Genomic DNA, 27,160 nt, shown 5'->3' with positions numbered 1-27,160 from the left:
ATATTGTCTTGATTACTGTAGCTTTGTAGTATAGTCTGAAGTCATGGAGTCTGATTCCTCCAGCTCCGTTTTTTTTCCCTCAAGGCTGCTTTGGCTATTCGGGGTCTTTTGTGTCTCCATACAAATTTTAAGATTTTTTGTTCAAGTTCCATAAAAAATGCCATTGGTAATTTGATAGGGATTGCATTGAATCTGTAGATTGCTTTGGGTAGTACAGTCATTTTCACAATATTGATTCTTCCAATCCAGGAACATGGTATATCTCTTCATCTGTTGGTATCATCTTTAATTTCTTTTATCAGTGTCTTATAGTTTTCTGTATACAGGTCTTTTGTCTCCTGAGGTAGGTTTATTCCTAGGTATTTTATTCTTTTTGTAGCAGTGGTAAATGGGAGTGTTTCCTTAATTTCTCTTTCAGATTTTTCATCATTAGTATATAGGAATGCAAGAGATTTCTGTGCATTAATTTTGTATCCTGCAACTTTACCAAATTCATTGGTTAGCTCTAGTAGTTTTCTGGTGGCATCTTTAGGATTCTATATGTATAGTATCATGTCATCTGCAAACAGTGACAGTTTTACTTCTTTTCCATTTTATGTTCCTTTTATTTCTTTTTCTTTTCTGATTGCTGTGGCTAGGACTTCCAAGACTATGTTGAATAATAGTGGTGAGAGTGGACAACCTTGTCTTTTCACCATTGAGAATGATGTTTGCTGTGGGCTTGTTGTATATGGCCTCTATTATGTTGAGGTAGGTTCCCTCTATGCCCACTTCCTGCAGAGTTTTTTATCATAAATCATTGTTAAATTTTGTCCAAAGATTTTTCTGTATCTATTGAGATGATCATATGGTTTATATTCTTCAATTTGTTACTGTGGTGTATCACATTGATCAATTTGCGCATATCGAAGAATCCTTGCATCCCTGGGATAAACCCCACTTGATCATGGTGTATGATCCTTTTAATGTGTTGTTGGATTCTCTTTGCTAGTATTTTGTTGAGGATTTTTGCATCTATATTAATCAGTGATATTGGCCTGTAGTTTTCTTTCTTTGTGACATCTTGTCTGGTTTTGGTATCAGGGTGATGGTGGCCTTGTAGAATGAGATTGGGAGTGTTCTCCCCTCTGCTATATTTTGCAAGAGTTTGAGAAGGATAGGTGTTAACTCTGTAAAGCCATCTGTTCCTGGGCTTTTGTTTGTTGGAAGATTTTTAATCACAGTTTCATTTTCAGTGATTGGGATTGGTCTGTTTATATTTTCTATTTCTTCCTAGTTCAGTTTTGGAAGGTTGTGCTTTTCTAAGAATTTGTCCATTTCTTCCAGGTTGTCCATTTTATTGGAATATAGCTGCTTGTAGTAATCTCTCATGATCCGTTGTATTTCTGCAGTGTCAGTTGTTACTTCTCTTTTTTCATGTCTAATTTTGTTGATTTGAATCTTCTCCCTTTTTTTCTTGATGAGCCTGTCTAATGGTTTATCAATTTTGTGTATTTTCTCAAAAACCAGCTTTTAGTTTTATTGATCTTTGCTATCATTTCCTACAATTCTTTTTCATTTATTTCTGATCTGATCTATATGATTTCTTTCCTTCTGCTAACTTTGGGGTTTTTTTTTTTTGTTGTTGTTGCTGTCCTCTTTCCCTAATTACTTTTGTTGTAAGGTTAGGTTGTTTATTTGAGATTTTTCTTTTTTCTTGAGGTAGGCTTGTATTGCTATAAACTTCCCTCTTAGAATTGCTTTTGCTGCATCCTGTAGGTTTTGGGTCGTCGTATTTGTTTTCATTGTCATTTGTTTCTAGCTATTTTTTGATTTCCTCTTTGATGTCTTCATTGATCTCTTGGTTATTTACTAGTATATTGTGTAGCCTCCCTGGGTTTGTATTTTTTACAGTTTGTTTTCCTATAATTGATATCTAGTCTTATAGCTTTGTGGTCGGAAAAGATACTTGATATGATTTCAATTTTCTTAAATTTACCAAGGCTTGATTTGTGACCCAAAATATGATCTATCCTGGAGAATATTCCATGAGCACTTGAGAAGAAAGTGTATTCTGTTGTTCTTGGATGGAATGTCCTATAAATATCAGTTAAGTCCATCTTGTTTAATGTATCATTTAAAGCTTGTGTTTCCTTATTTATTTTCATTTTGGATGATCTGTCCATCGGTGAAAGTGGGGTGTTATAGTCCCCTACTATTATCGTGTTGCTGTCGATTTCCTCTTTTATGGCTGTTAGCATTTGCCTTATGTATTGAGGTGCTCCTATGTTGGATGCATAAATATTTACAATTGTTATATCTTCTTCTTGGATTGATCCCTTGATCATTCTGTACTGTCCTTCTTTGTCTCTTGTAATAGTCTTTATTTTAAAGTCTATTTTGTCTGATATGAAAATTGCTACTCCACCTTTCTTTTGGTTTCCATTGGCGTGGAATATCTGTTTCCATCCCCTCACTTTCAGTCTGTATGTGTCCCTAGGTCTGAAGTGCGTCTCTTGTAGACAGCATATATATGGGTCTTGTTTTTGTATCCATTCAGCCAGTGTATGTCTTTTGGTTGGAGCATTTAATCCATTTACATTTAAGGTAATTATTGATATGTATGTTCCTATGACCATTTTCTTAATTGTTTTTGGTTTGTTATTGTAGGTCTTTTCCTTCTCTCGTGTTTCCTGCCTAGAGAAGTTCCTTTAGCATTTGTTGTAGAGCTGGTTTGGTGGTGCTGAATTCTCTTAGCTTTTGCTTGTCTGTAAAGGTTTTAATTTCTCCATCGAATCTGAATGAGATCCTTTTGGGTAGAGTAATCTTGGTTGTAGGTTTTTCCCTTTCATCACTTTAAATGTCCTGCCAGTCCCTTCTGGCTTGTAGAGTTTCTGCTGAAAGATCAGCTGTTAACCTTATGGGGATTCCCTTGTATATTATTTGTTGCTTTTACCTTGCTACTTTTAATATTTTTTCTTTGTATTCAATTTTTGATAGTTTGATTAATATGTGTCATGGCATGTATCTCGTTGGATTTATCCTGTATGGGACTCTCTGCGCTTCCTGGATTTGATTGACTATTTCCTTTCCCATGTTAGGGAAGTTTTCAACTATAATCTCTTCATATATTTTCTCAGTCCCTTTCTTTTTCTCTTCTTCTTCTGGGACCCCCGTAATTCAAATGTTGGTGCATTTAATGTTGTCCCAGCTGTCTCTGAGACTGTCCTCAATTCTTTTCATTCTTTTTTCTTTATTCTGCTCTGAGGTAGTTATTTCCACTATTTTATCTTCCAGGTCACTTATCCATTCTTCTGCCTCAGTTATTCTGCTATAGATTCCTTCTAGAGAATTTTTAATTTCATGTACTTTGTTGTTCATCATTGTTTGCTCTTTAGTTCTTCTAGGTCCTTGTTAAACGTTTCTTGTATTTTCTCCATTCTATTTCCAAGATTTTGGATCATCTTTACTATCATTACTCTGCATTCTTTTTTGGGGAGACTGCCTATTTCCTCTTCATTTGTTTGGTCTGGTGGGTTTTTACCTTGCTCCTTCATGTGCTATGTATTTCTCTGTCTTCTCATTTTGCTTAACTTACTGTGTTTGTGGTCTCCTTTTCTCAGGCTGCAGGTCCCTAGTTCCCGTTATATTTGGTGTCTGCCCCCAGTGGGTAAGTTTGGTTCAGTGGATTGTGTAGGCTTCCTGGTGGAGGGGGACTGGTGCCTGTGTTCTGGTTGATGAGGCTGGATCTTGCCTTTCTGGTGGGCAAGACTTTGTCCAGTTGTGTATTTTGGGGTTTCTGTGAACTTATTATGATTTTAGGCAGCCTGTCTGGTAACGGGTGGGGTTGTGTTCCTGTCTTGCTAGTTTAGCATGGAGTGTCGAGCACTGGAGCTTGCTGGTCATTGAGTGGAGCTGGGTCTTAGTGTTGAGATGGAAATCTCTAGGAGAGCTCTTGTTGACTGTAATTATGAGGGACCGGGAGGTCTCTGGTGGACCAATGTCCTGAACTCAGTTCTCCCACCTCAATGCTCAGGCCTGACATCAGCTGGAGCACCCAGACCCTGTCAGCTACATGGCTCAGAAGGAAAGGGAGAAAAGAAAAAAAAGGAAGAAAGAAAGAAAAAAGTAAAATAAAGTTATTAAAAATATATATATATAATGAAAATAAAAAAGTAATTAAAAAAAGAGAGCAACCAAACCAATAAACACATCTACCAATGATAACAAGCGCTAAAAACTATACTAAAAAAAAATGGACAGACAGAACCCTAGGACAAATGGTAAAAACAAACATATACAGACAAAATCAGAGAAAGAAACATACACACAATCACAAAATAAGAAAAAGGAAAAAGTATATATATATATATATATATATATATATAAAAGCATATTTTATGTATATATATAAAAAAGGAAGAGAGCAAGCAAATCAGTAAACAAACCTACCAATGATAATCTCTAAGTACTAAACTAAGATAAACATAAAACTAGAAACAAATTAGATGCAGAAAGCAAACCCCAAGTCTACAGTTGCTCCCAAAGTCCACCACCGCAGTTTTGGGATGACTTGTTGTCTATTCAGGTATTCCACAGATGCAGAGTACATCAAGTTGATTGTGGATATTTAATCTGCTGCTCCTGAGGCTGCTGGGAGAGATTTCCCTTTCTCTTCCTTGTTTGCACAGCTCCTGGGGATTCAGCTTTGGTTTTGGCCCCTCCTCTGTGTAGGTCGTCCTCTGGCGTCTGTTCTTCGCTCAGACAGGAGGGGGTTAAAGGAGCAGCTGCTTAGGGGGTTCTGGCTCACTCAGGCTGGGGGGGAGGGAGGGGGTATGGTATGCAGGGCGAGCTTGCGGCGGCAGAGGCTGGCATGACGTCGCACCAGCCTGATATGCGCTGTGTGTTCTCCCGTGGAAGTTGCTTCTGGATCACGGGACCCTGGCAGTGGCGGGCTGCACAGGCTCCCAGGAGGGGAGGTGTGGATAGTGACCTGTGCTTGCACACAGGCTTGTTGGGGGCTGCAGCAGCCTTAGCGTTTCGTGCCCGTCTCTGGCGTCCACACTGATAGCTGTGGCTCACGCCCGTCTCTGTAGCTTGTTTAGGCGGTGCTCTGAATCCCCTCTCCTTACGCACTCCGAAACAGTGGTCTCTTGCCTCTTAGGCAGGTCCAGACTTTTTCCCAGACTCCCTCCCAGCTAGCTGTGGTGCACTAGCCCCCTTCAGGTTGTGTTCACGGAGCCAACCCCAGTCCTCTCCCTGGGATCTGACCTCTGAAGCCCGAGCCTCAGCTCCCAGCCCCCACCCACCCCGGCGGGTGAACAGACAAGCCTCTCAGGCTGATGAGTGCTGGTCGGCACCGATCCTCTGTGTGGGAATCTCTCCGCTTTGCCCCCTGCTCCCCTGTTGTTGTGCTCTCCTCCATCACTCCATAGCTTTGCCCCACCCCCACCCCGCTACCCCCCCATCTCTGCCAGCGAAGGGGCTTCCTAGTGTGTGGAAACTTTTCCTCCTTCACAGCTCCCTCCCAGAGGTGCAGGTCCTGTCCCTATTCTTTTGTCTCTGTTTTTCCTTTTTTCTTTTGCCCTACCCAGGCACGTGGGGAGTTTCTTGCCTTTTGGGAAGTCTGAGGTCTTCTGCCAGTGTTCAGTAGGTGTTCTGTAGGAGTTGTTCCACATGTAGATGTATTTTTGATGTATTTGTGGGGAGGAAGGTGATCTCCATGTCTTACTCCTCTGCCATCTTGAAGGTTCTCTCGTGAGTATTATCTTGATATTTGTTTCTCCAGAAGCTTATCCCATCTGACTAATTTTTAATTTGCATACACTCTTTTGAAAGTAGAGCCATGTTATTTGTTATAAATTTTCTGTAATTCGGCTAGGGAAAACTAAAACAAATGGTAACAATGACTGGTTAATGAATTTTCTTTTACCTATTTTTTAGATGACATTCATGTTCTCTGGCAAAAACAGATTATTTGATGATAATGGTAAGATTAGTTAGCTCTAGGTAAAAATTAGTTTCCAGTTGATTGGATGTTTATTTAATGAGAGGGCATTTACTTATATTTTTTTCCTTAAACATAATTAATTACCTTAAGGAAGTAAATGTAAAAGTACAGAGACAAATGAGTAGACACACTAGTCTTTTTTTGTTTTTTATTTTTATACACTTATTTTATTTATTTTTGACTGTTGGGTCTTTGCTGCGCATGGGCTTTCTCTAGTTGTGGCAAGCGGGGGCTGCTCTTCATTGCAGTGCACGGGCTTCTCATTGCGGTGGCTTCTCTTGTTGCGGAGCACGGGCTCTAGGCACATGGGCTTCAGTAGTTGTGGCACACGGGCTCAGTAGTTGTGGCTCGTGGGCTCTAGAGTGCAGGCTCAGTAGTTGTGGCCCACAGGCTTAGTTGCTCCGCGGCATGTGGGATCTTCCCAGACCAGGGCTCAAACCCATGTCCCCTGCACTGGCAGGCAGATTCTTAACCACTGTGCCACCAGGGAAGCCCGACATGCTAGTCTTTATCAGTGCTTGTTCAGATGACTGCAGTTCAGAGAAATGGGAATCCAGAATTGAGATGCCTTAGAAATAAATCTTGGCTCATGTGTAGTATCTTTAGTTCAAGGATCTGAAAATACATTACAAGCAATTAAACTTCAGGGTAGAAATGGGAATTCTGTATTGCTTATTGGTTTAAATAAGTCATAGAATTATGATTTGCTTTGGGATCCTAGGAAGTCCTTTCTTTTAGTTCTACAAATTTGTATATCTTAGGTTTCCTGGATTTTTACCTACTCCCTCAAATCAGTTCCAGATCTCAGTTCTTCTCATGCCATGTTTCTTAAAAGACTCACTTCTTTTTTACTTCTGACTTATTCTTCAGTCTCTGTGACCTTTACCCCCACATGTTACTCCAGCCTTTCTGACCAAGGTTGCTTGGTCCTCACAGCCCACCCCAGAAGCTGTTTTCAGTCCTTCTCCTGTTTCTTCTCTTTAACCCCTTTGATGTCACTGATGATTCACATCTTTCCTTCCTTTTTAAACGTCTGCCTTTTCTTGGTTTGGGGTAAATTATTCTCCCTCATTCTCTTTCTCTGGGTCTCTCATACTTACCTACCCCTTATATGCTAGTTTTCTCAAAAATCGGGTTGCCTTGGCCCTCCCTGTAAGCCATCCCAGTAGACAGATCCACTCCCATGGCTCTGGATGTGATCTACCTCTAGTTCCAACATGCTCCTCAATTCTCAAGTCTGAGACCTTATTTTTAACTTCTCTTCTAGATAGTCCCACAGGGCCTCAAGCTTAACATTTCAGGAACCCACTGATCATCAGCAGAGAATGTAGTAACAGTTCCCTTCCCCTCTCCCTATATCCTCCCCTCTCCTAGCCTGTCTGCCTCCAATGCCAACACCTCCACCCCCCGAGGTGTCCACAGTAGCAACCTTGAAGTCCTCTGGGCTCCTGTTCCTTCCTTCCTCCCTTGTCTGGTCATTCACCAAATCTCCCTGATTCTGCCTCAGAAATGTCTTCACATCTACCTACTTCACATCTACCTTCACATCTACCTACATTCTAGTGGCCTTGGGTCCAGCTTTCTTCATCTTCTGCTTGTACTGGTCCCCTGAGCAGTCCCCTCATTCTGTTCTCTGCTTTTCTGCTGGAGTTATTCCTCTGAAGACAAACCCAGGCATGGCTCATCCTTGGCTCCCAGTTGCTTAAAGGATGTGGTCCCAAACCACAACACATGTGCCAACCTACGCACCCAGCATTTTCTCTCCGTGTACCTGCCTAGTGTATGTACCTGCTGAGCTGGACTCACCTCTCTCCTGTTCTCATCACTGAACCTTGGCCTAAAAAGCCCTTCTTTTCTCTCTCTGCTTGGGGAAAACTTCTACTCATTCTTCAAGGGACAGTTTAAGTGACATTTTTGTGAACTCTCCCCCAACTCCTCCAAACAGTTAGTCACTCCCTGCTTTTACTGGCCACAACACTTTGTAGAAATCTTCTGTCACCATCCTTGTCTCTCAGTCATGTGACATAAGTTTAGGAAGAGAGGGACTGTCTCTTCCTCATTTGTCTTATTATTTGTATCCAAATGCTAGCACGTCCTGGGCCCTTGATCAGGGTTGGGATATCACAACTTTTTAAAGTTGAAATATGATTGATGTAGAATATTGTGTTAGTTTCAGGTGTGCTACATAGTGATTTGACATTTACATATATTATGAAATGATCACAACACTAAGTCTAGTAATCATCTGTCCCCACACAAAGTTATTACAATATTATTGACCATTTTCCTTATGCTGTATGTTATATCCCCATGGCTTATTTATTTTATAACTGGTGGTTCATACCTCTAATCCCCTTCAGCTATTTCTTCCTCCCCCTACCCACCTCCCTTCTGGCAAGCACCTATTTGTTCTTTGTATCTGAGTCTGTTTTATTTTGTTTTTTGGATTCTACATTTAAGTGAGATCATATGGTATTTGTCTTTCTCTATCTGGCTTATTTCACAAAGCATAATACCGTCTAGATCCATCCATGTTGTTGCATATTGCAAGATTTCAATTTTTTATGGCTGAGTAATATCACTTTGTATACATATACTACATATTCTTTATCCATCATCTATCAATGGACACTTAGGTTGCTTCCATATCTTGGCTATTATAAATAATGCAGCAATGAACATTGGTGTGCATATATCTTTTTGAATTAGTGTTTTTGTTTTCTTCAGGCAAAAACCCATAAGTGAAATTCCTGGATCATATGGTAGTTATATTTTTAATTTTTTGAGGAACCTCCACACTCTTTTCCAACTTACAAATTGACCACACCAATTTACAGTCCCACTACAGTGCACAAGTACTCCCTTTTCTCCACAAACTTGCCAACACTTTTTATAGTCTTTTTTGATGCTAACCATTCTGATAGGTGTGAAGTGGTATCTCATTGTGGTTTTGATTTGCATTTCCCTGATGATTTGTTACGTTGAGCATCTTATCATATGTCTGTTGGCCGTCTGTATGTCGTTTTTGGAAAAATGCCTATTCAGGTCCTCTGTCTGTTTTTTAATAGAGTTATTTGGGGTTTTTTTGATTTGTGTTGTATGAGTTCTTTGTATATTTTGGATATGAACCCCTTGCTGATTATATTGTTTGCAAATATCTTCTCCCATTGAGTAGGTTGCCTTTTCATTTTGTTGATAGTTTCCTTCTCTGTGCAAAAGCTTTTTAGTTTTATACATGTTCTATTTGTTTTTTTGTTTTGGTTTTGTAGCCCTTGCCTGAGGAAACAGATCCAAAAAGATATTGTAAAGACTGATGTCAAAGAGTTTACTGCCTATGTTTTCTTCTAGGAGTTTTTATGGCTTCAGGCCTTGCATTTAAGTCTTTAATCCATTTTAGTTTATTTTTGTATATGGTGTGATAAATTAGTTGTTTTTTTTTCAACTTTTTTAAAAAAATCATTTATTTTTAATTTATTTTTTATGTGGGTAAGCATACAATTTATTTTTTCTGTGTTCTTATTTTTTAATATTTTAAATTTATTTATTTTTGGCTGCATTGGGTCTTTGTTGCTGCGTGTGGGCTTTCTCTAGTTGTGGTGAGCAGTGGCTACTCTTCATTGCAGTGCATGGGCTTCTCATTGCGGTGGCTTCTCTTGTTGTGGAGCATGGGCTCTAGGTGCATGGGCTTCAGTAGTTGTGGCTCGTGGGCTATAGAGTGCAGGCTCAGTAGTTGCGGCACATGGGCTTAGTTGCTCCGCAGCATGTGGGACCCTCCTGGACCGGGGCTCAAACCTGTGTCCCCTGCAGATGGATTCTCAACCACTGCACCACCAGGGAAGTCCGATAAATGAGTTTAGTTTGATTCTTTTGCATGTGCCTGTCCAATTTTCCCCACACTATTTATTGAAGAGGCTGTCTTTTCCCCATTGTATATTTTTGCCTCCTTTGTCATAGATTAATTGACCATATAAACATGGGTTTATTTCTGGGATCGCAATTCTGTTCCATTGATTTATGTGTCTGTTTTTGTGCCAGTACCATATTGTTTTGATTACTGCAGCTTTGCAGCATAGTTTGAAATCAGGGAGCATAATACCTCCAGCTTTGTTCTTCCTTCTCAAGATTGCTTTAGCTGTTGGGAGTCTTTTGTGTTTCCATACAAATTTTAAAAATTATTTGTTCTAGTTCTGTGAAGAATGCCTTTGGTATTTTGATAGAGATTGCATTGAATCTGTTGATTGCCTGGGGAAGTATGGTCATTTTTACAATATTAATTCTTTCAATCTATGAGTATGATATATCCTTCCATTTGTTTGTGCCACCTTCATTTTCTTTCATCAGTGTCATATAGTTTTCAGAGTATAAGTCTTTAACCTCTTTGGTTAGACTTATTCCTAGACTTATTCCTAGATATTTTATTCTTCTTGATGCCATTCTAAATGGGATTGTTTCCTTAATTTCTCTTTCTGATATTTTGTTATTAGTGTATAGACATGCAGCATATTTCTGTATATTAATTTTGTATCCTACAACTTTACTGAATTTCTTTATTAGTTCTAGTAGTTTTTTGGTAGCATCTTAAGGGTTTTCTGTATATGTAGTATCATGTCATCTGCAAACAGTCAGGTTTTACTTCTTCCTTTCCAATTTGGATTTCTTTTACTTCTTTTTCTTGTCTAATTGCTGTAGCTAGGACTTCCAATACAATGCTGAATAAAAGTGGCAAGAGTGGGCATTCTTGTCTTTTTTCTGATATTAGAGGAAATGCTTTCAGCTTTCCATCAAGTTTGCTTTGGGTTTGTCACTTATGGCCTTTATGATGTTGAGGTATATTCCCACCATATTCACTTTGTTGAGGTTTTTGTAATAAACAGATGTTGAATGTCAAAAGCTTTTTCTGCATTATTGAAAAGATCATATGATTTTTATTCTACAATTTGTTAATGTGGTGTATCACATCGATTGATTTGTGCTTAATGAACCATCTTTGTATCCCTGGGACAAATCCCACTTGATCATGGTATCAAGGTGATGCTGGCCTTGTAGAATGAGTTCAGAAGTGTTCCTTCCTCGAGGAACCAAGATGGTGGAGTAGAAGGACGTGCTCTCACTCCCTCTTGCGATAACACCAGAATAACAACTAGCTGCTGGACAGTCATCGACAGGAAGACACTGGAACTCACCAAAAAAGATACCCCACGTCCAAAGACAAAGTAGAAGCCACAATGAGATGGTAGGAGGGGCACAATCACAGTAAAATCAAATCCCATAACTGCTGGGTGGGTGACTCACAGACTGGAGAACACTTATACCACAGAAGGCCACCCACTGGAGTGAAGGTTCTGAGCCCCACGTCACGCTTCCCAACATGGGGGTCCGGCAGCAGGAGGAGGAATTCCTAAAGAGTCAGACTTTGAAGCCTAGTGGGAATTGATTGCAGAACTTCGACAGGATTGGGGAAAACAGAGACTCTACTCTTGGAGGGCACACACAAAGTAGTGTGTGCATTGGGACCCAGGGGAAGGAGCAGTGACCCCAGGGGAGACTGAACCAGACCTACCTGCTAGTGTTGGAGGATTTCCTGCAGAGGCGGGGGGTGGCTGTGGCTCACTGTGGGGACAAGGACACTGGCAACAGAAGTTCTGGGAGGTACTCCTTGGCGTGAGCCCTCCCAGAGTCTGTCATTAGCCCCACCAAAGAGCCCAGGTGGGCTCCAGTGTTGGGTTGTCTCAGGCCAAACAACCAACAGGGAGGGAACCCAGCCCCACCCATCAACAGTCAAGCAGATTAAAGTTTTACTGAGTTCTGCCCACCAGAGCAACAGCCAGCTCTACCTACCACCAGTCCCTCCCATCAGGAAACTTAAAAAAGCCTCTTAGATAGCCTTATCCACCAGAGGGCAGACACCAGAAACAAGAAGAACTACAGTCCTGCAGCCTGTGGAACAAAAACCACATTCACAGAAAGACAGACAAGATGAAAAGGCAGAGGGCTATGTACCAGATGAAGGAACAAGATAAAACCCCAGAAAAACAGCTAAATGAAGTGGAGATAGGCAACCTTCCAGAAAAAGAATTCAGAATAATGATAATGAAGATGATCCAGGACCCTGGAAAAAGAATGGAGGCAAAGATCGAGAAGATGCAAGAAATGTTTAACAAAGACCTAGAAGAATTAAAGAACAAACAAATGGAGATGAACAATACAATAACTGAAATGAAAACTACAGTAGAAGGAATCAATACCAGAATAACTAAGGCAGAAAAACGGATAAGTGACCTGAAAGACAGAAAGCTGGAATTCACTTCTGTGGAACAGAGTGAAGAAAAAAGCATGAAAAGAAATGAAGACAGCCTAAGAGACCTCTGGGACATTAAACGCAACAACATTCACATTATAGGGGTTCCTGAAGGAGAAGAGAGAGAGCAAGGACCAGAGAAAATATTTGAAGAGATTATTGTCGAAAACTTCCCTAACATGGGAAAGGAAATAGCCACCCAAGTCCAGGAAGCTCAGAGAGTCCCATGCAGGATAAAGCCAAGGAGAAACACACCGACACACATAGTAATCAAATTGGCAAAAATTAAAGACAAAGAAAAATTATGGAAAGCAGCAAGGGAAAAACGAAAAATAACATACAAGGGAACTCCCATAAGGTTAACAGCTGATTTCTCAGCAGAAACTCTACAAGCCAGAAGGGACTGGCATGATATACTTAAAGTGATGAAAGGGAAGAACCTACAACCAAGATTACTCTACCCAGCAAGGATCTCATTCAGATTCCATAGAGAAATCAAAAGCTTTACAGACAAGCAAAAGCTAAGAGAATTCAGCCCCACCAAACCAGCTCTACAACAAATGCTAAAGGAACTTCTCCAACTGGGAAACACAAGAGAAGAAAAGGACCTACAAAAACAAACCCAAAACAATTAAGAAAATGGTCATAGGAACATACATATAGATAATTACCTTAAATGTGAATGAATTAAATACTCCAACCAAAAGACACAGGCTTGCTGAATGGACATAAAAACAAGACCCATATATATGCTGTCTACAAGAGACCCACTTCAGACCTAGGGACACATTCAGACTGAAAGTGAGGGGATGGAAAAAGATATTCCATGCAAATGTAAGTCAAAAGATACCTGGAGTAACAATACTCATATCAGATAAAATAGACTTTAAAATAAAGAATATTACAAGAGACAAGGAAGGACACTACATAATGATCAAGGGATCAATCCAAGAAGAAGATATAACAATTATAAATATATATGCACCCAACATAGGAGCACCTCATTACATAAGGCAACTGCTAACAGCTATAAAAGGGGAAATCCACAGTAACAGAGTAATACTGGGGGACCTTAACACCTCACTTACACCAATGGACAGATCATCCAAACAGAAAATTAATAAAGAAGCCCAAGCTTTAAATGACACAATAGACCAGATACATTTAATTGATATTTATAGGACATTCCATCCAAAAGAGCAGATTACACTTTCTTCTCAAGTGTGCACGGAACACTCTCCAGATGGGTCACATCTTGGGTCAAAAATCAAGACTCAGTAAATTTAAGAAAATTGATATCATATCAATCATCTTTTCTGACCACAACACTATGAGATTAGAAATCAATTACAAGGAAAAAAATGTAGAAAACACAAACACATGGAAGCTAAACAATATGTTACTAAATAACCAAGAGATCACTGAAGAAAGCAAAGAGGAAATCAAAACATACCTAGAGACAAATGACAACGAAAATGCCACGATCCAAAATGTATGGGATGCAGCAAGAGCAGTTCTAAGAGGGAAGTTTAGAGCTATACAAGCCTACCTCAAGAAACAAGAAAAATCTCAAATAAACAATCTAACCTTACACCTAAAGGAACTAGAGAAAGAAGGACAAACAAAATCCAAAGTTAGCAGAAGGAAAGAAATCATAAAGATCAGAGCAGAAATAAATGAAATAGAAACAAAGAAAACAATAGCAAAGATCAATAAAACTAAAGAAGAAGATAAACAAAATTGATAAACCACTAGCCAGACTCATCAAGAAAAAGAGGGAGGGGACTCAAATCAATAAAATTAGAAATGAAAAAGGAGAAGTTACAACAGACACCGCAGAATACAAAGCATCCTAAGAGACTACTACAAGCAACTCTATGCCAATAAAATGGACAACCTGGAAGAAATGAACAAATTCTTAGAAAGGTATAACCTTCCAAGATTGAACCAGGAAGAAATAGAAAATATGAATAGACCAATCACAAGTAATGAAATTGAAACTGTGATTAAAAATCTTCCAGCAAACAAAAGTCCAGGAACAGATGGCTTCACAGGTGAATTCTATCAAACATTTAGAGAAGAGCTAACACCCATCCTTCTCAAACTCTTCCAAAATATTGCAGAGGAAGGAACACTCCCAAACTCATTCTACAAGGCCACCATCACTCTGATACCAAAATCAGACAAACATACTACAAAAAAGAAAATTACAGACCAATATCACTGATGAATATAGATGCAAAAATCCTCTACAAAATACTAGCAAAGAGAATCCAACAACACATTAAAAGGATCATACACCATGATCAGGTGGGATTTATCCCAGGGATGCAAGGATTCTTCAATATACGCAAATCGATCAATGTGATACACAATATTAACAAATTGAAGAATAAAAACCATATGATCATCTCAATAGATGCAGAAAAAACTTTTGACAAAATCCAACACCCATTTATGATAAAAATTATGCAGGAAGTGGGCACAGAGGGAACCTACCTCAAAATAATAAAGGCCATATATGACAAACCCACAGCAAACATCATTCTCAATGGTGAAAAACTGAAAGCATTTCCTCTAAGATCAGGGACAAGACAAGGATGTCCACTCTCACCACTATTATTCAACATAGTTTTGGAAGTCCTAGCCACGGCAATCAGAGAAGAAAAAGAAATAGAAGGAATACAAATTGGAAAAGAAGAAGTAAAACTGTCACTGTTTGCAGATGACATGATACTATACATAGAGAATCCTAAAAATGCCACCAGAAAACTACTAGAGCTAATCAATAAATTTGGTAAAGTTGCAGGATACAAAATTAATGCACAGAAATCTCTTGCATTCCTATACACTAATGATGAAAAATCTGAAAGAGAAATTAAGGAAACACTCCCATTTACCACTGCAACAAAAAGAATAAAATACCTAGAAATAAACCTACCTAAGGAGACAAAAGACCTGTATGCAGAAAACTATAAGACACTGATGAAAGAAATTAAAGATGATACAAACGGATGGAGACATATACCATGTTCTTGGATTAGAAAAATCAATATTGTGAAAATGAGTATACTACCCAAAGCAATCTACAGATTCAATGCAATCCCTATCAAATTACCAATGGCATTTTTTACGGAACTAGAACAAAAAATCTTAAAATTTGTATGGAGACACAAAAGACCCCGAATAGCCGAAGCAGTCTTGAGGGAAAAAAACGGAGCTGGAGGAATCAGACTCCATGACTTCAGACTATACTACAAAGCTACAGTAATCAAGACAATATGGTACTGGCACAAAAACAGAATCATAGATCCATGGAGCAAGATAGAAAGCCCAGAGATAAACCCACACACCTATGATCAACTAATCTATGACAAAGGAGGCAAGGATATACAATGGAGAAAAGACAGTCTCTTCAATAAGTGGTGGTGGGAAAACTGGACAGCTACACGTAAAAGAATGAAATTAGAACACTCCCTAACACCATACACAAAAATAAACTCAAAATGGATTAGAGACCTAAATGTAAGACCAGAGATTATAAAACTCTTTGAGGAAAGCATAGGAAGAACACTCTTTGACATAAATTACAGCAAGATCTTTTTTGATCCACCTCCTGGAGTAATGGAAATAAAAACAAAAATAAACAAATGGTACCTAATGAAACTTAAAAGCTTTTGCACAGCAAAGGAAGCTATAAACAAGACGAAAAGACAACCCTCAGAATGGGAGAAAATATTTGCAAACGAATCAACGGGCAAAGTATTAACCTCCAAAATATATAAACAGCTCACGCAGCTCAATATTAAAGAAAGAAACAACCCAATCCAAAAATGGGCAGAAGACCTAAATAGACATTTCTCCAAAGAAGACATACAGATGGCCGAGAAGCACATGAAAAGCTGCTCAACATCACTAATTATTAGAGAAATGCAAATCAAAACTACAATGATGTAGTTTTAACCTCATACCAGTTAAAATGGGCATCATCAGAAAATGTACAAACAACAAATGCTGGAGAGGGTGTGGAGAAAAGGGAATCCTCTTGCACTGTTAGTGGGAATGTAAATTGATACAGCCACTATGGAGAACAGTATGGAGGTTCCTTAAAAAACTAAAAATAGAATTACCATATTATCCAGCAATCCCACTACTGGGCATATACCCAGAGAAGACCATAATTCAAAACGACACATGCACCCCAATTTTCATTGCAGCACTATTTACAATAGCCAGGTCATAGAAGCCACCTAAATGCCCATTGACAGATGAATGGATAAAGAAGATTGGCACATACATACAATGGAATATTACTCAGCCATAAAAAGGAACGAAATTGAGTCATTTGTTGAGACGTGGATGGATCTAGAGACTGTCATACAGAGTGAAGTAATTCAGAAGGAGAAAAACAAATATCGTATATTAACACGTATATGTGGAACCTAGAAAAACGGTACAGATGAACTGGTTTGCAGGGCAGAAGTTGAGACACAGATGTAGAGAACAAACGTATGGACACCAAGGGGGGAAAGCTGCAGGGGGGTGGGGATGGTGGTGTGCTGAGTTGGGTGATTGGGATTGACATGTATACACTGATGTGTGTAAAATTGATGACTAATAAGAACCTGCTGTATAAAAACATAAATAAAATTTTAAAATTAAAAAAAAAAGAAGTGTTCCTTCTTCCACAGATTTTTGGAGTAGCTTGATAGTAATAAGTATCAACTTTTCTTTAAATGTTTGGTAGAATTCACCTGTGAAGCCATCTGATCTTGGGCTTTGTTAGATATTTTTTATTACCGATTAAATTGCATTAATTGGTCTGTTCATATTTTCTATTTCTTCTGTCATGATTCAGTTTTGGAGATTGTATGTTTCTAGGAATTTATCCATTTCTTCTAGGTTGTCCATTTTACTGGCGTCTAATTGTTCGTAGTAATCTCTTATGATCCTTTGTATTTTGGTGGTGTTGGTTGTAACTTTTCTTTCATTTCTGATTTTTTGTTTATTTGGGTCCTCTCTCTCTCTCTCTCTTCAAAGGTGGCCCTGCTCACTCCCTTTGGTGAGGTTAACCCCAACCCTAGCCCTGCCCTGTTGTGCTTTGATGACGTTTCCACTTCCAGTGATGCACTTCCTGCTGAGTCATTTCTGGCTGATGCAATCTCCACTTCCAGTTACACCACTTGCCACGCCCCCCCACACGTGACCACGAATGAAAGAACCAGATAACAGGGAAACTTCAGGGTGAGAGAATATAAGCAGGAAAAGCTGACCATAGTGCACTGCCATGGCAACTTATCGCTGTGGTCCCTTCTGCGAGGTTGTCATCTGCCTGCCTTGTGATGTTGAGCAACATCTGTCTGGCATATCTGACAGCATCATATGATGGCTGGACAACACTCCCGTTACACTGCCCATGGATACCCTCTGGGACAACCAACAGGTGAACCAGCAGATGGCTGTCCTTGCTCTGATTCTTTATTATTTCTCTATTTCATTTATTTCTTCTCTGATCTTTATTATTTCTTTTCTATCCCCTAACTTTTAGTCTGTGTGTGTCTTTCGATCTGAAGTGAGTCTCTTGTAGGCAGCATACATTTGGGTTTTGTTTTTGTATTCATTCAGCTACTCTATGTCTTTTGATTGGAGCAGTTAGTCCATTTACATTTAATTATTGATATTTTGTTGATTTCTTTTTTAAAGTTTTTTGTTCCTTTCTTTTTCTTTTGCTCTCTTCCCGTGTGATTTGATGACTGTCTGTAGTGTTATGGTTGAATGCCTTTCGCTTTTTGTGTGTGTGTATCTATTATTATATATTTTTATATATATATGTGATATATATATGTGATTATTTTAAGTTGCTGATCTCTTAAGTTTGAATGCATTCTAATCAGTCTACATTTTCATTCCCCACCTACCACGGTTAATGTTTTTGATGTCATATTTTACATCATTTTGTGTATCTCTTAACTACATATTGTGATATAGGTGATTTTACTACTTTTAGCTTACAGCCTTCCTACTAGCTTTATACATTGTTGACTTACTACCTTCACTGTATGTTTAGCTTTACCAGTGAGATCTTTCCTTTCATAATTTTCGTATTTCTAGTTGTATCCTTTTCTTTTTCACCTAGAAAAATTCCTTTAACATTTCTTTTAAAGCCCGTTTAATGGTGCTAAACTCTTTTAGCTTTTGCTTATCTGTAAAACTCTTTATCTCTCCTTCAAATCTAAATGATAACCTTGCTGGGTAGAGAATTTTGGGCTGTAAGTTTTTTCCTTTCATCGCTTTGAATATATTGTGTCACTCCCTTCTGGCCTGCAAAGTTTCTTCTGAAAAGCCAGCTGATAATCTTATGGGAATTCCCATGTATGTAACTAGTTGCTTTTCTCTTGCTTTTTTAATATTCTCTCTTTATCTTTAATTTTTGCCATTTTAATTACAGTGTGTCTTGGTGTGGTCTTCTTTGGGTTGATTCTGTTTGAGACTACTCTCTGTGCTTCCTGGACCTGGATGTCTTATCTTTCCAAGGTTAGGGAAGTTTTCAGCTATTATTTCTTCAGATATTTTCTGTGCCCCTTTCTCTCTCTCTTCTCCTTCTGGGATCCCTATAATGCAAATGTTATTGCACTTGATGTTATACCAGAGATCTCTTAAACTATCCTTATTTTTTTTTTAATTCTTTTTTCTGTTCAGCTTTGTAATTTCCACTACTCTTATCTTCTGGTTTATAGTTCCTCTGTACCATCTAATCTACTGTTGATTCCTTCTAGTGTATTGTTAATTTCAGTTATTGTATTCTTTAGCTGTGTTTGGTTCTTCTTTATATTCTCTAACTCTGCATTGAAATTCTTACTGTGTTCATACATTCTTCTCCCAAGTTCAGTGAGCATCTTTATGATTATTACCTTGAGCCCTTTGTTGGATAGATTGCTTATCTCCACTTCTTTTAGTTCTTTTTCTGAGGTTATGTCTTCTTCCTTCATTTGTAATATATTACTCTGTCTCCTCATTTTGCCAATTCTCTGTGTTCATTTCTATGTGTTAGGTACATCAGTTACATTTTCCAATCTTGGGGAAGTTGCCTTATGTAGGAGATATCCTTTAGGGCCCAGCAACACACTCCCCTCTGGTCACCAGAGCTGTATGCTCTAGTGGTGCCCCCTTTGTGGACTGCATGTGTCCTTCTATTGTGGCAGGGCTGACTACTGTGGGCATGTTGGTAGGTGGAGCTGGCCCCTGGCCAGGCTGGCTGGGAGGCCATTCCTCATGCAGTTGTTGCAAGTCCACTGGAGGGCAGGGTAGGCTTCCCATGTGGTTTGCCACACAACCTGGGGGTTGCAAGGCTGCTGCTGGCCTGCTGGTGGGCAGTGCCGGGTCCCTATGTGGTTTGATGCTTGATTGAATGAATCTATGTGTGAATGTAATCAGTGTGGAGCTGGGAAGGACCTTAGGATGATCCCAAATCATCCTGACCATGCTGTTAAAGGCACTTCCCTTGTCTTGATGCGGTTATTTATCTCCACTTGTGGTTATACTCTCCACCAGGAAAAGGAGAAACTGTATGTGGAACTAAAGCACATCCTGGCCCGGCAGCCTGGGCCTGAGGCTGCAGAGCAGCTACAGATCTACCGCCACACGCTGCGGGAGAAGACCAAGCAGCTTAAAGTAAGTGGTAGCCTCTGCTCCTTCCTGGCTGAAGGACAGACACACTCTGGGGAATACCCGTGGACAAGTCTACTGGCTCAGTACAAGGAGCCAGTCTCCCAAATGCCGTCCTCCTTTGATATCAGCTTTTTTAGTGTTCCAGTCCTGGGAGGCACAGGGCAAGCCTTAAAGCTACCCCTCCGCTCCTAAGCTAATAGACTCCCACAAAACAGGGAGATGAACAAGTGGAGAAAGAGCTGGGGAGAAGATGATGGCAATGGGATAGAAATTTGAGGGACAAGGTTTGTATAGATTATCTCAAGATGATTTAGAGGATTCGGATGGTGGGAAAGAACAGAGGGAATATTTTAACACCACTGCCCACTGAAGCAGATCATTGTGTCAAAGCAGGTTTTTACTATTCATTCCACCTGAAATACATGTACACAAAACACAGGCTACTCCCCAGTCCCCAGGAACCTTGCTTCATGACCATCTATGAAATAAGAAGCCATGAAAGGGAAGTAAAATCATTTTAGGATTCTGTTAGTGTAAGTTCCCTTCTAAGTGACATAAGAACATTAGCTGGGGAGATGGAATGTTTTAGTATTATATGTGCCTTTTTAAAGTTTTCTCAAAAACTGTGTGTTCCCACTATATCCTCAGCTTTACCTCCTAAAAAGTACTTAGATATTCTTGGCATGTTAGGGAAGCCTTATACACACACATGCACAGAATGTAGCGCATGGCAGCTGAATTCTGGCACTTTCCTGTGCAGTGATGGTAATAATCATTGCCTTTCTGCCTGGGCTAAAATAGATGCCATGCTACTAATACAGTACTAAACCTTTCACAAATACAATGTTGTGAAATCACATCCTTTTACTTAAAGAGAGCAGATGAGACAGAAACGTAATGAGAGCATTAATTTTCAACTTATCACTGTTAAGCATTCATTTTACATGAGTATCCTGAGACATAATTTGAGTTTTGTAGGAGGCATAATCTTTTGATTATTTTCATCCTTTTAAACAATTGAATATATCAAATAAAATAAAAACTTATTTTCTCAGGGTTGGGTGTAAATTAGAAAAGCACATGTCTTTACAGTACTCTCAGATAGGCATACTTAGCGCTGGGTTGTATTCAGTGGTTCATAGCAGACTTTTGTTACTTTAAGCCTTTATCTGAGGGTATCCAGATATTTGCTCTGAATGACATGTGACCCCTGGTGGAAGATTCAGGGGTGGATAATACCAAGCCTGTCCACCAGTTTATCCTCATTATCTGGGCTCTTTTAGGAAATTCCACATTCATTGTTTGGAAATAAGGTCTTTGTTCCTAAGAGTTTAACTATTTTTTTTTTAACATCTTTATTGGAGTAAAATTGCTTTACAAGGGTGTGTTAATTTCTGCTGTATAACAAAGTGAATCAGCTATACATATACATATATCCCCATATCTCCTCTCTCTTGCGTCTCCCTCCCACCCTCCCTATCCCACCCCTCTAGGTGGTCACAAAGCACCGAGCTGATCTCCCTGTGCTATGCAGTTGCTTCCCACTAGCTATCTATTTTACGTTTGGTAGTGTATATATGTCAATGCTACTCTCTCGCTTCATCCCAACTTAACCTTCCCCCTCCCGTGCCCTCAAGTCCATTCTCTACGTCTGCGTCTTTATTCCTATCCTGACCCTAGGTTCATCAGAACCTTTTTTTTTTTTAAGATTCTATATATATGTGTTAGCATACGGTATTTGTTTTTCTCTTTCTGACTTACTTCACTCCGTATGACAGACTCTAGGTCCATCCACCTCACTGCAAATAACTCAGTTTTGTTTCTTTTTATGGCTGAAGACAGTTTTTCTTCCAACGTGAAAAGCATATTCTTTAGCTCGTGATAACATCGTCAGAATCCTTTTCACAGCAGTTAAGAGGAAATAGTTCAGAAGCAGACGAACACTCGAAAGATAAACATCTGCCTTTTATGCAAATTTTTAAAAAATGCAGAACTAGACGAAAACCAAATCAAATCTATTGCATGCCCCTTAGGACAGTAGCCTCCCTTTTTTCCCCTTGGTTTTTGTTGGGGGTACCCCTCGTTTTAGTGTGCTCTACACATCCGCTTAGGTGAGTAAATTCCCTCTTTCCCTGTCCAGTCTGAAACCAGTAGCATCTGCTGAACACAACAGTGCAAGAGGCAGGTAATTAGGTTTCCTATTAGAGCCCCTCGCATGCAGTACACTCTCCCTGCAGATATCATAGCCCCCTGCTTCTTAGAGGTAAGTCCCAGTGCTGGGATAAAGAGAGAACCTGTGAATAGTCCCAAAGGGCGCAGTAAAGAGGTGATTGACATTCAGCAGAACAACAACCTTGGAAAACATATAAATTGAATACCTACTGAGTGGTGGTGGGGGCAGGATGATTCTGAGTAATTTTTATAGTAATGCTCAGATGAATCACGCTCTCTTGCAATGACTTTTCTGAATGCTTTATTTAAAAAAGGCTTTAAAAGCAATTTTATGCTGTACGTCTGGGAGTTTTTCTGTTTCGACTCAGTGTCCTTGAACCACATTACACCGTTCATACGGGAGCCTGTTTGCATGTGCCTGATAGTTCTCCTTTAAAGCAGGGGAATGAGGTTCCATTGTTTGCCACTGGATTATGAGTCTTCAGACCTCCGTCAGATTTTTACCCAGATACAGACCTTGAACTGGTAGAAGTGTGCGGATTAACTGTTAAACCTGGGCATGGTTTTGTATCTCTAGCCTCACTGAGGTAAGTGGCCGCAGATTAAAAAGATTTTTCAGAGAAGGATATTGTCTCACCACGCATCTTCCGTTAATGCTGCTTTATTTGTCACGCTAGGTTTTGTCTTCAGAACTGAATATGTATGAATCACAGAGCCAAGAATATAAGTATGAGATCGAGAAGCTTAGCAATGAACTGCTGAACTTAAAGAAGAAATACCTTGCTCAGAAACGTAAAGAATACATTCAGAAGTAAGAATTAGTCAAATGTTCTAGTTCTGTTGTGCCTGTTAACTGCTGATAAGAAAATAATTGAAGACAGTCACAGAGTCACAGACTTCACTGGGGTAAACTAAGTCGGGGTGAGCAAATTACTTTCTACAGGTCCCTCAGTGGGCTGGTGTTAGAGCAAGACGGGCGTCTCCTTTGATACTGAGACCCCTCCTTAGGACCCTAACAGGGATTCATTAATATCAGCTCACTGGTGGACCTTGTGTGGAGCAGAGGAAACCTAGTGTGATTTTTTCCCCCACACAGTTCTCACAGTTTGGAGATAATCATTCCATAACTATGTCTGCAGAGGAGGTTCACGATTAGCCTTGTATGGGCTGAAGCATATTCACACTTAAAACCACTGTAATTATGAGCAGTTCACGAGTAATTTTCACCTGTGTTTTAGATAAACTGTCTCTGAACCATTTCTGTGTCTAGTACCTGACTTCAGTATCTGCTGTAGGGTATCAGCATGAGCATTCTTCTAGGAGATGATAATGCAGATATCAGGTGAATATTCTGGGTTTCAGGATGCCTACATGTTGAAGAGTAAATGTTCTCTTCACTTTGTTATTGTTTGCCTAATCCTGGGGTGAGTGAGTGGGCCCAGATGAATCAGCAGGTTTGAACCTTGGCTGTGTGCATTGCCCAGATCATCTTGTTCATTCTGTAGAGGCTCACATTGTGAGTTGAAAGTCAGGCTTGGTATTTCATCCACATGGGCGTTTCAAGGACGTGGTGAAACAGGGTTTGAACGCATGCATCAATAATCCATTAGTGGCAAACAGCTACTTAAAGTAGCTGGATGCGAATTCATTTGCCAGTAAAAATCTATCCTTTTTGTATATCAGAATATTCCCCCATTCCACATTTAGATGCCAGTTCCTTGGTAGACTAAAATATTGCTAAAAACTATAGCTAATTTAGATGGGTCTGGCTTAATGTGTGGGTCTAGCAACTATCTGATGCAGAATCACTGGTGAGATTTATTAAACATGCAGGCTCCTAGGCCCCATTTCCAGATATTTGGATTCAGCAGGTTCTGGATGGGCCTCAAAAATCTGCAGTTTAATTGCTCTCTAGGTGAATTCCATGCACACTGATGTTTGAGAACCACCGATGTTAATGATGTGAATTGAATGAATGTTGGAGTAGAAACACTAGTTTTCTTTTAGGGCACCAAAGTTGTGCTTATCAAATGTCATGTCTAGTTTCCACGTGAGGCAGTTGTCTAGCTCTGTGGCCTTCAGACTTTCTGAGTGTGCACTCTTATCAGTAAAACAATTTTGAACTTGCAGCCCCCCGATATATACGCATATAGTTTTTAAAATTAAAAAAATACTATTTTGGAATAGTTTTTTACCGCCAATATATTTTAATTTATAAAGTACACACAAATACTATTGTCACTTTGTGAGTAATTATTAGTAAAGAAAGATTTTTAATTTTCAAAGATAAAATATTGAATCTCTAATATCTTCTTGCCACTTGACAACAGGTCATCCCACTCATCTTGTAGAGTTCACACACTCCATTTTGGAGACCAGTGGTCCAGTTGAAACAGTTATAAACAGCTGGCTTGGCTAAACAGTTAATTGCCTTCCTAGGGCTAATTAACTCACCTGCCTTGGCCCTGGGATTTGGCCTAGTTTCCATTGACCTTATTGATCCCCCGGCCAGGCACACACAGTTTTTTGGACACAGGGAGCATGCTGACAGAGGGACACCCCTCTGATAGCTCATTCCCTCCCAATGGCCCATCCACTAGAATTGCACTGCCCCCGGGCAGTATGCCACTTGTGGCTATTTAAATTAAAGTGAATTGCAATTCAATCAAATTAGGAATTTAGTTCCTTAATTGCACTAGTCACATTTCACCTACTTAGTAGCCATGTGTGGCTAGTGGATGCCGCATTGGGCAGCTCAGAAACAGAGCTTTTCCACCATCATGGAAAGTTCTGTCAGATAGCACTGCTCTAGACTCTGCCTTTGCCTTGAATCCTCATTCCTTGTGGCCAATCTGACCTGGCTAGGGCATCATTTGGTCGTTCCATTTAGTTGGGATCCATAAACTGGAGGGAGACAGAGAGTTATGAGTTAATGGGAGAACAGGGAAAAGAAAAAAAAAAGATTAAGGAGCTGAAGGAAAATATGCCCAGGCAAGAACAAAAGTGCTGAGATGGTTTAGACTGGAAGGAAGAAGGCTGAAGGGAGTCATTAAGATGGTCTATAAATGCATTAAAAAGATCATATGAAGGAGACATTATTCCCATTAGTCAACTTAGATCAGGCCAGAAGCATTAAGCTTAAGTTCCTTCAGAGAGGAAATTTTAGGTTATTTAAGGCGAGAGAGGGCAGGGGGAGGGGGGCACTGCCTGCAACTAGCAACAGTCAGGAGGTAGACAAATTGTCAGAGTACTTGAAGGAATCTTCTTTGGTGGGCCCACTCAAGGCTAAAGCTTTTGTCCTGTTTATGGAGGACGGCTTTAATAATAATGAAATCAGTTCTGCTAAGGGATAGCTGGATTGATTAACAAATTCTCTGCAGGTTCTTTTCAAATGGAATAATTTAGAATAATCTCTGTGGCTATTCTCCTCACACATACTGTTTATAAAATAGCAACTCATATCATTTTTACCTTTTTGCCTTTTTTTTCCCACTTTTCTCAAACCCTGTTTTTATCATGCTCCAGTCCTGACCTGCACCCCTACCCACCTGCCCTGTCTAGAGTCTGCAGTACAATGCAGATTCTTTTGCAAAAGGTAGAATTCTCTTCCCTGAAGTAAATCACTTTTATTAGCCAAATCTAATTGGTTTTAGTCTTAGTAGTTTGCTCAGTTTTTATTTTTAAAAAGGGACTCCAAAGATGTTTTCCATAAGACCCTAATTATTCAATAGGTAATTTTTATAAATTTAAGATACCTCTGCAGGAAACCTGAATGTGTGTGTGTGTGTGTGTGTGTGTGTGTGTGTGTGTGTGTGTATGTGTGGGTATTTAAAGAAGATCTGCATAGTAGATACATTGTAGATTTTAGATTAGAACTTCCTTTATCTGTTGCCAAATGTACCATCTTATTTATCGTTCCCAGCTTTTCTCGTATCTTAAACTATTTCTAATAATAACTGCTGCTCATCTAAAGTTATAGGAAAATTTGTATTTTATAAATGTCCAAGTTTGATGAAGATACCTTGTGTGTGTGATAAATATTTATGTTTCCACTGAAACATAAAAGTTGATAAATGATGAATTAGTCATTATAATTGAGCCAAGAGAAAGATTCTTCTGACTGATCTTTGGAACTAAACAAATGGTTTATAAAATAGGAAGATGATTACAAGTCAGGAGCCTCCAGTCCACAGGGTCTGAGCTATTATGAGGCCTTCTGTCCGTATTTAGATCAACATTAGGAAAGCACATTTAATTGTGTCTTTCCCTAATTCTATGTGTTATCAGTAACACCTAATTAGATTTAAACCACCACCTTGTCTCAAACTGGAAGCTTTGATCAAAGCAGTTTTCAGTGGCTAATTCACCCTAAGAACTATCAAACATAGAAGAGGAAAAAGATGGTAAGAAGTTAACTTTCACCTCCTCTCTTATAGGAACAAGGACAGAATAGGTACGGAGAATGCCTTCTCAGTGGCCAAACTAACTGGCCCTCGTTTTACGGGGGGTGGATTTCCCCTCAGCAAGTCATCCAAGATGAAGTCCTAACTCCGAGCTGCTGGCTGGGTCCAGTTGAACAGCTCACGAAATTCACTCTGGAACATTTTGGAGGAATCTCTTTGAAATCCCTTGGATCACAGACATTTAGGGAAATCAGTCCTCAGATTCCAGGATGGAAAGAAACGCAGAACTATTATAGTCATGTACATATAAGAGTGATGACGTTCTACATAGTCCACATGGATATTAACAGAGTGTAATTATATCTGTTCAATTAGGCCAACCCATTCCATGAAGCAGATCTTTTGTTACTACCACATTGATTTATTTTGAAATGCACCACATCTAGATACTCTGTATGGATGAAAGTTTGGATCCTAATGTCTATTATAGACATCGGTGCATAGGTTTTATATTTTTAAAAAAATTTTTTGAAATGCAATGCATTCTTATTAATAAGAATCTATTATAATTATTCCTCATTAACAAGTCATTGATTAGATGAGAAAGAAGGACACACTCTCGAGTATTTA

The 27,160-nt window shown here is 39.4% G+C and overlaps 1 protein-coding gene across 1 annotated transcript in view; it reads left to right on the top strand.

Moving 5' to 3' along the window:
* CFAP58 (cilia and flagella associated protein 58) overlaps positions 1 to 26,675 on the top strand; it is a gene marked incomplete at both ends in the record, with an annotated part of 125,359 nt that extends 98,684 nt beyond the window's left edge. The window contains 3 exons of the mRNA XM_082854418.1: positions 19,839 to 19,958; positions 22,805 to 22,938; positions 26,564 to 26,675. Of these exons, the coding sequence (XP_082710544.1) occupies positions 19,839 to 19,958; positions 22,805 to 22,938; positions 26,564 to 26,675 (366 nt within the window). The remainder of the gene's footprint in view (positions 1 to 19,838; positions 19,959 to 22,804; positions 22,939 to 26,563) is intronic.
* Positions 26,676 to 27,160: the final 485 nt, after the last annotated feature.

This window comes from Leucopleurus acutus (assembly GCF_964270905.1).
Source record: "Leucopleurus acutus genome assembly, chromosome: 14".
Lineage (NCBI taxonomy): Eukaryota > Metazoa > Chordata > Mammalia > Artiodactyla > Delphinidae > Leucopleurus > Leucopleurus acutus.
This window is presented reverse-complemented; position numbering and strand designations above follow the sequence as displayed.